This window comes from Micromys minutus, assembly GCF_963924665.1.
Source record: "Micromys minutus genome assembly, chromosome: 28".
Classification (NCBI taxonomy): Eukaryota; Metazoa; Chordata; class Mammalia; order Rodentia; family Muridae; genus Micromys; species Micromys minutus.
In genome coordinates this window covers 6408469-6420213 of record NC_137963.1, presented here as the reverse complement: position 1 = coordinate 6420213, position 11745 = coordinate 6408469, and the positions used below count along the sequence as shown (strand labels likewise).

Genomic DNA, 11745 nt, shown 5'->3' with positions numbered 1-11745 from the left:
TATTGTTGAATGCCTTGGCAAATGGATCGGCAGGCCAAGAAGTCATGTCTTATTGGCAGATGTTCATCAGATCATAAAAGGGTCATAAAGACCAAACCACTCCACTTAAAGAATAATTTGGTTGGCCAAGTGCACTACTGAGTTCCTGCAAAACACTGGTGCATCTAGCTGCTGGATGACCAGGGTAGGTCATAGGTCAACTGGTTCTTGTTTTGCTTGGCGGTTTACAGTGGTTCCTGGAGTGCTAATTGGGGGCTTTGTGTGGCTATCTGCTAGCTCCACTTTTTGTTGTTGTTGTTTTAAGAAAGAGAATCTTAGTGTTGAAAAGGAAACTAAGCAATTTCCTCATCTGATGACCTACCTTTTATTAGATAAAATTCATGTTCTGAAATTGTATCTGACTTTCCCAAGAGCATATTAAAAAACGGTCTGTGGCCTCAGTCAGATGATCGTTTCAACATATGTTCTAAGTGTAACATTCATAGGTAGGTCAGGGTCAGCTACAGGTAAAAGCTAAGTAAATGACAGATATGTAGCCTTCACTCTCTCGGGACTTCTGATTTAGTTCTAAATGTGGCAAGTCTGAGCCTTTGCACTTCCCATGAGTTCTACCAGTTGAGAACCATTGACACATAGTAATGTTACCAAAAGAAACAGGCAGTTTCTCTTGGTTCTCACTCAGCTCTCCATGTACTGGCTCAAAATATGGACTGAACAAAACCCTCTTTCCTGACGAGCTGAGATTAACAAACCTGAAGATAACTACAAGTCAGTTCTTATCTGTGTGATTTACAATAAATGGGGAGGAGCAGATGTGCAATCAGTTAGCAGGCAACACTTTCAAAGACATGATCAAAATCAATACAAAATTAATGGTTGGGTATCAGTATTCATAAAGGTAAGAGAAAGGACTCTTTAGAGGATGCCTCACACCAGAGGTGATATTTGACTGAGGGGCTGAAGGATAAGAAAAACCAAAGTTCTATTGTAAAGCCATGCAAAAGCATTCAGGGGGCTCCTCTTTTTGTTAGAAATACGAGCACCAAGATAAGGTATCTAAAAGAGAAGCCAGGAAACAGAAGCAGATGAAGATTAAGACATCCAGTGTCCATAAATGAAAGGCATTTCCTACTCTGCCTGTTTCTGTGAGACACTGGTCTACTTAATTTTTTGATAATTTTATACATATATACAATAAAATAAGATTTTTATGTCTCATTTTGCCTTTTCAACATTTGCTATGTCTCTCTAACACATCCCCCTCTCAACCTCATAAATGTTTTTTCTTTGATTATGCACTAGGAACAGTTAAAACTGCCCATAATTTTATGGGTGTGGTGCCATCCCCTGGAACATGAGAAGGCCACCAGTGGTCACAGCCTCAATAAAGCACAATTACCCTCTTCCAGCAATTATGCACTGCTAATAGCTCTTCAGCAAGAGGTCTAATTGGCTCTGTTGTTCTGGGCCTGTGCAAGCATAGTGTATTTCCGTGTGAGAGAGCAGCTGCTGAGGAAGGCTGTTATCTCACAGCCAAGGAACAACATGATAGAAAAAAAAATCTTACCATTTCTTTGGAGAAAACATTCAGCAATAATCCCTGTAGGCACCACTGAAAACCTATAGCACACAGACTTTTAGTGGACATCGGAGATTCAAATTACATTAGGTGCTAGTTTTACCCAACATGTCAACACCGTATCTTAGCACTTCAGGCAAGTGAGCATCAAGGTATCACTTGAGAAGTCTTTTGGACAGAGAGTTTCATACTCTATGACTCAGCAATCTCGTCTGCCAGAGGATAAAGTGATTCAACTCATGGAAACATTGGCTTAATGCTTTAAAAAAAAAAAAAAAAGAAGAGAACTCTAACATTTTTAATTTTTTACTTCATAGTGTAAAAGTTAATATAGAAAGTGTGAGGTCAAGACTACTCCACACCTGAAAGACCTTGTCCTGAGACCAGCAGGAGTTAGGACTGTTCTCTCCTTGCTTTGGGTCTGCACGATTCAGTGCATTTCCTCTGTACAACCCTCAGCTCTGCCACCCTTGAGGTAGTCATGAAGCCTAGTGGACAAACTACAGATTTAACTTCCCTGTTTCCCATAAGGACATGTCTAGCAAGCACCTGGACTTCGTCTTCATGCAAATGAAGTATTCCCAGTACCTCAGTGCCAGCCAATAATGTCCACTCACCTTGAACATTCCCATGTCCTGTTTCACTGAAAACCATATACAGAAAACTTTTTTTTCTCAGCATTTAAGCCAGCCAACTTTCTGTGAACATGTAAACTCATCCTGCCTGAATAAACTTTATTCCTTCCAGCCCTGCCTGGTGTGCAACTGTACCTGGACATCCTGGGGCAGAAGCAGACTCAGAATGGCAGACAGGAAAGAAGAAGGAGGAACAGGAGGAGGAAGAGAAGGAGGAGGAAGAGAAGAGGAAGAGGAAGAAGAAGAAGAAGAATAAGAAGAAGAAGAAGAAGAAGAAGAAGAAGAAGAAGAAGAAGAAGAAGAAGAAGAAGAAGATGATGATGATGATGATGATGATGAAGAAGAAGAAGAAGAAGAAGAAATCCAAGAGCCAGGCATGGTATAAACATGTTCTAAATATACAAGATCACCAAATAGGACACTGTTAAAATCTGTTGTCACTGTCACTACATTCTGATCCTTAATATAAGTAATAGATTTGATCTAGCCTTCTCTCTGTTATTGGTAGGTAGGAAGGTAGCTCCTCAGGAACTGTTTAATAGGCCTCCAAATTATAGAACATGAAGAATAAGAAGAAGGCTGGCTTACCACCCTGAAGAAGCATAGATGGTTGAGCTTCCTGATGACTCCACAAACAGGGGGAAGAATGAGGTAATCGGAGATAAAGGTAGCTAAATCAGAACAGTTTCAGGGATAACACCACCAGGGAAACATGTTCAAAAAAAAAAAAAAAAAAAAAAAAAAAGAAAAGAAAACATTAGTCTTTCAGGCAGTCAACTTTTCAATTGGAGTATTTTAAGGCCTACTTAGATTCCTGCATCTAATACACTTAGTTATGGCAGACTGAATTTAGGGTAAAATAGCTTCCAAGAAGAGCCTGTCTCTTCCCTGGAGGTGTCTACTCTGGAATAAGCACAGTAGGGGAGAAGAATAGAACCTTCATGCCTTCTAATATTAGTTGTCTTGCTTCCCAACATGGTCCACTTTTTGTTTTTAAAGGGTGTATTCTTACTTCAGCACTTGTTATAGTTATATTCCTTTTTGACCTACTGTTGGGTTCTGATTGTATTGTTACTAGAAATCTCTTTGTAACATTATGACTTATGATACAAAAATTACTTCTAATTCACTGTAATCATTTTTTTGTTGTGGTAAGACAAATTACCATCAACTTAGCAAATTGAAACTATTGGTGCCTGAGAGATGATTCAGCTGTTAAAAATACTGAGCTCTCTTTTGAAAGATCCAAGTTTGATTCATAGCAGCAAACCTGTGGTTTACAAACAACTAAAACTCCATGTCCTGGTATTCCGATTCCTTCTTTTGGCTTTTGTAGGCATCAGACAAACATGTTGCACAAATGTATACACAAGAGAAGTAACCATTCACATTTAAAAAGTAATTTATAGTGACAGTTTTGCAGAAAGACTCTGATAAATCTCACTAGATTGGGACTAGAATTTGAGCTGACCGTGATTCTCAAGTTGTCTTCCAAGTTGATTGTTGGTGACAGAAATTGAGTTCTTGTAATTATAGTGTTTAAGTTATTGCTTCATTTCTAGCTGTACACTAGAGATTATTCTTATTAACTTCGGATTTATTTAAATTCCATAATAGGAACTCCCCAGGGAGTTCATGAGTATGTTGACTTTATCAAGGCTAACAAAGACCTTGCAGAACATTGGATAGCCCTCATCCATCTAAGCTCTGCTCCCTTCTCTCTAACACAAACCAACATTTAATGAGATTGTATGGTTTACTTTTCTGGGTAATCTTTTTCTTAGGTTAACTGATAATACATTTATTATGACTTCAAAAAATTCCTTCTTTATAGTACCTGTGGTGGTATGTGTTTAAATTAACTGTGTGAAGGTGTATATGCTAGGAGAGTTGGAATCTGTGGCCATGAAATCCTGTCTATCAAAAGCAAATAAATCTTGTCATAGAAAGGCAGACCTTTTTAGTAATGCTGCTGCATTTAACACCTTTTCCTTTGGCCATTTCTCTACACTCTATTTACATTTGAATGAAGGATTCTCCAATAAGGCTAAGAGACAAGTCTTCTAAAGGAGTAACTTATTTATGTCTGCTTCTTAGCACAGCTCAGAATGATGTACAATGATAGGTCTCATATCTGGCACTGTTACCTAGTTACCTGTAGAATCATTAGTTCAAGGCAAGGGTTTATCTTTAATTTTTTTTTTTTTAAATACCAACATTTCAACTCACGGTGGCTCACCATTCATTTTGCGGATTTTAGTAGTGGTGGTTTGTACCACTTCTTGGTAACTGATGTTATAGTGGTTCTGTAACATCAGTTGGAACGAATCCTAGCTTGAGGGATACTTGTGAAGAGCATTGCCCTGAACATGCATTTAATTTAAGAGCAGCATATTTATATTGTCAAATCAACGAGCAGTATTCCTGAGGCTCCTACTTCAGATATAAGTGATACTAAAAGGTGGGCAATAAAAAGGAGCAGAGAGCAAAACTAAATGGAGGGGCTGGTGAAGAATAAATTTGGTAAAGATGCTCAGCTTCCATGGAGGGTTACCATAAATAGCTGTCTTTACAAGAAGACTCCTCCAAGTGACCTAAGTAGTGTTGCCGTCAACATCTGTCTCAGAAACTGGTTGAGAACAGAGGTAAACCTCTACCTCAGCATCTCTACACTCCCAGGTTTCTTGAGGGTTTCTCTGTACTGGGTTCCTTTAACAGGCTTATATATATATAGTCAGCTAATCTTAAGATTTCACACAATTTAACCCAGTGAATAATGGGAACAAAAGAGGATACTGTCTCAAAATGTCAAAATTTATAACCAGTATGAAGATGTTTCAGTAACAGAAGTCTTAAAGGACATTGAGCCAGACCATGCATCACAAGCATAAAGACCTATTTTTGGACATCAGAAACCACCTTATAATAAAAATACATAGGGGATCAAGTTCGTAATCTAAGTTCCTGGGAGGCAGAGTAAAGTGGATCCTTAGAATAAGCACTTGAGAAAATCTAGTCTACTCAGTTAGTTATAAGCCAATGAGAGTCCCTTTGTCCAAAAAAACTGAAATTAAATAAAAAAATAAAGTGGATGGTGCCTGCAGAAAGATACCTGACCAAAGTTGTTCTCTTCTATGTACAGATTCCTGTATCTCTCCTATCTACCAAAAATTTCCTGTAAATATGTATTTCCATTTTTGATTATTAAGTTCCAGGGGAAGAAGTATATTTCAAATTTTTGTATTTTCCATTTCCCCTTATTAAGGTAACTATGAGTTTTTCTAAACTCTAATTTTTATGTTGAAAACGGATGTCTGTATGTAGAAAAATGAAAATAGACCCATGTTTGTCACCCTGCACAAAGCTCAAGTCCAAGTGGATCAAGAAATTGAACACAAAACCAGACACACTGAATCTTATAGAGAAAATGGGAATGATTCTTGAACTCCTTGGCTAGAGGGTAATTTCATAAACAGAACTCCAATGGTTCATGCTCTAAGGTCAATAATAGATAAATGGGACCTCATGAAACTAGAAAGCTTCTATAAGGCAAAGGACACAGTTATTAAGACAAATCAGCAACCTACAGACTGAAAAAAAAAACTTAACTAACCCCACATCTGATAGAGGGCTAATGACCAAAATATAAAAAAGAACTCATGAAGCTAACCACCAAAATACTAACCAAATCAGTCAAAAAATGGAGTATAGAACTAAACTGAGAATTTACAACAGAGGAATCTCAAATGGCTGAGAAGCACCTAAAGAAATGCTCAAAGTCCCTAGTGATCAGAGAAATGCAAACCAAAATGAGTCTGAGATTCTACTTTACACCAATCAGAATGGCTAAGATCAAATACTCAGGTGACAACACATGTTGGTAAGGATGTGGAGAAAGAGGAACACTCCTCCATAGTTGGTGGGATTACAAACTGGTACAACTACTCTGGAAATTAATTTGGAGGTTCCTCAGAAAATTGGAAATACATCTACCTAAAGCCACCACAATACTTCTCTTGGAACCATATCCAAAAGATGCCCCACAATGTAACAGGGGCACTATGTTCATAGAAGACTTTTTTTGTGACAGCCAGAGGCTGGAAACAACTGGGATGTCCCACAACAGAAGAATGGATACAGAAAATGTGGTTTATTTACACAATGGAGTACTACTCAACCATTAAGAATGAGGGCATCCTGAGTATTTCAGGCAAATGTATGTAACTAGAAAATATCCTGAGTGAAGTAACTCAGTCCCAAAAGGACATGCACGGTATATAATTACTATTATGTGGATATTAGTCAAAAATAAAAGTACAGAATACCCAAGATACTGTCCACAGTGCTCAGAAAGGTCAGCAGGCTGAAGGGCCCAAAGGAGGAAAAGGGAATTCAAAATACCACCAACCAAAATTATGTTGGAGTAGTTTTTTTTATATATACTTACATTTAGTAAAGTTTTTATTGTGAAAAAAATTGGCATCATTTTTTTCTCTCTTACAACTTTATTTCTTTTTAAAGGGATACATATACAGATTGTTAAAGGCATTTTGGCATAACATTATATGAATATTTTTGTCAGTACTTAATTCTTTTAGACGTTTGATAGCCTGCATTGAAATCCCACTAGTTACCATAAGCATAAAGTACATGTAGGACAGAATGTAACATGGAAACAGTTTTCTTGGTGAGTATAGATTAAACATAATGATATTTGAATACCAAAAATTGCCACAAGGCTATACTCTTAGCTCCTGGATTATTAATGATTTAAGGTCCAGGTGTACCACACTCTGAGAGGGTGCTATACACTTATTTTTTTCCTAAGAAGGACTGAGGCTTTCATTTTTTTGCCTTTGTTTTTCTTGAGCTTCATATGGTCTGTGAGTTGTTTCTGGGGTGTTCAGAGCTTTCTGGTGTTAGTATCCAGTTATCAGTGTCTACATATTATATCTGTTCTTTTGTGACTGGGTTATCTCACTCAGAATGATATTCTCTAGATGCATCCATTTTCTTATGAATTTCATAAAGTCATTGTTTCTTATAGCTGCATAGTACTCCATTGTATAAATATGTTGGAGTTCTTAAACTACTAAATATTACTGGACTCATTATAGAGCCTATTTTTCTTAAGGAGTATTACCCAAAGGGGGTTGTGGATCAAGGAAATCAAAGAGAGGAAGGGAAAGTAGGGAGAGGGGGAAAAGAGGAACAGGGAGAGCTAGAGAGGGAGAAATATAGAGTTCCTGTCTTCCTAAAATGTTCTTTAGAGATCAGACTTAGAACCAAACTGAAATTGCTGACTTAGTAGTATTCTCATACCTAGCTTGGAAGTATTCTTTTTCAATTTAAAGGAAGTTCTAAAATACAGATTCAGACACATTTTCCTTTTACTTACTTAGACTTGATAACGACAATGCTTTGTTCATAGCTAACTAAATTGCTCCATATGGGAAGAATCAAATACAGGTGATGAACAGTAAAGCTCACTGAGAAAAGCTTATTCACATATTCAAACTTCTAAAGCAGTAAAGTGTCTAAATATACAATGGCCCGGATTATCTCCTTTTCTTCTCCTCATTGTACATACATAGGCACAAACAATACATTCAATATATATATATATATATATATATATATATATATATATATATATAATGTTGTTATCTAATATGTCCACAGCTGGAGAGAAGACAATGCCCACCTTCAAGGCATGATAGCTTGAAACCACAGGCTGATGCTCACTGGAGGTCGATGAAGTTGGTAGCTTGAGAGTGAAGGCAACACTCAATCTACGGACAGCGCAGGGACTTTAGGAATGGTGCTCTACACCTATACCTAGAGACAGAGCACAACTGCACAATAGCACATCTGCTTCTATCACAGCTTATTAGTTTACGTTTACTGTTTGAGGTTTACTGACAGCTCAAAAACAGGCACCAAACCAAATTCCCTTCAGTGACAACACATGGTAAGCCATGATCTCTGATAAAAGATGTCTAATTTTAAACATTCATCTTATGAGATGCATTTCATAGAGCTATAGATGTCACAGGAATTCCTTTGATGGACTGCAGCAATGTACAAGGAAAACAATTCACGATTTCTAAACACCATTAGGAATTTTGTGACTCATGAGGCCAAAATATTAACATTCGTGTGAGTGTAGAGGAAACTATCCATCTCTTCTTAGCAATTTTTAAGATTTCAATAGCAAATGAATATTGAAAATAGCTGATATTTAAAATAGAACTTGTAAACGTGACTGAATTGCTTCCATCTCACAAAACTTTCAATGGATGAAGAGTCTCAATGACTGACCAAAGAGGGGCTTCTTCAAGATGGAAACCACAGGTAAACACACATGAACTTGGCTGAAATGTAAACAATTCGTTGCAGCTCTTACAAATGTAGTTGATGAAACAGCTATAGGGTTTCCAATCTTGGAAGTTCTCTTCTGGGTGAAATGGACTCAAACAGTATTGGGGAAGAGAAATATGTGATGTGAACCATCACATACGGTAAACCTCACTTCCATTTTGAAAATCTGCTAGTCACTCAGCTCTCAGTAACAAGCACTCTAGGAGTTAGCCATCAGCACTAGGGCTGAGGACCCTTTTCAGGAAAAGAAATAGAAAACAAAACCCCCAAACATATGATGTGTTAAGGGTTGCGATGGATATAACCATTTTTATTAGTAACAATGGAGACTCCGGTATATATATATATATATAATTTAAAAATATACTATTTGTCTCAGTTATGGTTTCTACGACTGTGATAAAACATCATGACCACAACAGCTTGAGGGAAAAAAAGTTTATTTGGTTTACAGGTTACAATCCGTCATCAGGGAAGCCAGTGTAGGAACTCAGGGCAGGAACCTGGAACCATAACCTTGGCAAATGCTGCTTTCTGGGTTGCTTCCTTTAGCTGGCTCAGCCTCCTTTTTTAATACTGTCCAGGACTACTTGTGAAGAGAGGTCCTATCCACAGTGGGATGGCCCTTCCACATAATCATTAATCAAGAAAATGCCTCACATTTGCCCATAGCCAATCCAAAAGGGATTTTCTTTTTAAAATTGAGTTTCTTCTTCCCAGAAAACTCTAGTGTCATGTTGGGGGGGGGGGGGGGCAAACAAACATACACACACACACACACACACACACACACAAATAAACAAGCAAATGAATGGCACCAATAGTCATTATAATAAGTTTTCGGATGCACCCAGAAACAAAGAAAAAAACCCAAAAAACAAAATTGACTTCATTGTTTTAACACACACACCTACACTTATACAAGCAATCCTGATTTAGTGTGCCCCTTCTCCCCCATCCCCCACAACAAAAAACCAGACAAGAGGGGAACTTGTTGAAAGGAAGGAGTGCAGAGGTAGTAACAGAAGACTAACAAGAGAGGTTAAGATCAACATAATTCACCTTCATGTATAGAAATCAAAAACTAATTACAAACTACTTTATCTCTTGGTAATACAAATATAGACCAGATTAAAAGCAAGTTCGTGCAGACTGATTCCGCACTCCTTCCCTCCGGGTTCTTTAGTCACGAAGACCAAGGCTGAGCAAGTTGCAGGCAGGGCTAAGGTAGGGAGGTCTTACAGACCTCAGGGGACGACGTGTCAGTCAGAAGCTGGGGCTGTGCTCATGTATGGTCAGGAGCTGGGCACACTGGCTGACCACGTCAGACAGGCAGGTTACACTGGCTGCCAGACATGGAGCACTGAACTTTGGGCACCATTCTTAGTCAGTTTTCCCAGTGCGCACAGGGTTGGGGGAAGGAGGGCAGATGAGTTTCTCAGCTGGTTTAGAGGTTTCAGTACAATATTACTTGCTCAAAATAGTACCGAAAGCTTACTAATTGGTACTGGATTTAATAGTACCTTTCTGCTTTGAAGAACCACCTAAACATACATTTGCAGAGAAGCCACAATGACTCACAGCAAGCACACACTTCTCTTATAACTATTTAAGCCCTTATAAATCCATCCTAAATACCATCAGAAAAGCCATGAACATAGTTTTTCTTCTGGAACTTTTCTCAAATAAAATATTTTGTTACTGACGTTATTTTATTACGTATTGATATTTAATGTATAAAACTGTGCCCCTCTGAAACTAGCCCAGCTGTGTAAGACAGAACTAGGAAGAAAACCTTGCCCCATCACCAAGCTTATGAACCACCAAAGGAAACCCAATGGCTAGGTCCAAGGTTTACAGATGAAATGACAAATCAGAGGCTCTCTGATGGACTTTCAGATACTTTGGGAAGCATGGACATCTTTCATGTACCTATTCAGGGCTAGGTTGGCAATTGCTGTTGATACAATTAGAAAAATTAAAAGAACTACTTATTATTAAAAATAATTTATTTCGCTATTGGCCTAGCATTTATTCCATTTTAGCATATTCTCAAAAACGTTATCTTTCAGTATAAATTGAACTATACATAACTTCCCTGGACAAGACGTGGGACTGTGTTTGCTTCCCTTTATAACCTGAGAGGGGGTAGTAAGTGTCCATGGCCAAAGAATGACAGCTCATATTTTCACGGTCTTCTCGGTATGTCCTATGATTATGTGCATCTTTGGCCGTGTGTGCAAAGACTATCCACCAACCCAAGGCTCGTTCTGTCTGCCGCGCAGCCAGTGACAGGAGACAGTGAACTGCCAGTAGTTTCAAACAACTCAGGGTTACTTCCTTTTAGGGTCTATCAGAAGAATTGCACCCCAACAGGCAATACCTGAAAAAAAGGGAGAAAAGCGTCTGTTGTATATTACATTTTTAGTTTACCCAGTGCTCCACATCAAGGCATTGTGTTTAATTCTCGAACTGCTGAAGAAAGACTGATCTTTCTGGAGGAAAGGTGAGGCAGTCCCTCTAACCACCCAGCTTCGCCCTGCCCTAGCCCTCTTCCCCCACCCCGTCCCCACTCGCGCTCACTGATGCCGATGACCATCTGCACTACGGTGCCCGGGCCAGGTGGGATTCCATAGTTTAAGGGCCGCTTGGCGGCAAAGTAGACATAGGCACCCGCCCCTATGAGCGTAGAGCCAGACAGCAAGCGACAACTCCAGCAGCTTTTAAACGCGGGGTCCTGTGCGGGGGAGGCGGGCACGGCGGTTTTCCCGCGTGGGTGTGCGGAAGCAGCTGTGGAGGTCGGAGCAGAAAGTTGAATGTCGGCCGAAAACGAGGACCCCATGTCAGTAGAGTGCACAGCCAGCCGAGCCTTCCCTTTGAATTGCTGTAAAATGCTGCCAGAAAGCAGCACGCTGACGTAAAAGCCGCCGCGCTTCTGGGAAATGTAGTTCTGGCCTGGTAAGGACGTGGGCGGAAGAGGGCGGAGCTGCAGCTGCCTCAGAGCGGTTTGGAGACTTGTGTAACCCAGAAGTTCAAAAGCTGAGACTGTCTCAACCCGGTGTTTTAGAAACTGTTTGAGAGTACTTTCTGAAAGTCTAGATTTCAGTCTCCTTAGAGGAAATATACGGATCTCTAAGCCTCCCGACTACC

At 39.2% G+C, this 11745-nt stretch overlaps 1 protein-coding gene across 1 annotated transcript; it reads right to left on the bottom strand.

Moving 5' to 3' along the window:
• Window positions 1-9018: 9018 nt before the first annotated feature.
• DMAC1 (distal membrane arm assembly component 1) lies at window positions 9019-11459 on the bottom strand. The gene is made up of 2 exons (XM_080940034.1): window positions 11179-11459; window positions 9019-10978 (listed from the first exon to the last, which is right to left on the bottom strand). The coding sequence occupies exons 1-2, from the start codon at window positions 11435-11437 to the stop codon at window positions 10929-10931; spliced, it is 309 nt and encodes a 102-aa protein (XP_080796160.1). The 5' UTR covers window positions 11438-11459; the 3' UTR covers window positions 9019-10928.
• Window positions 11460-11745: the final 286 nt, after the last annotated feature.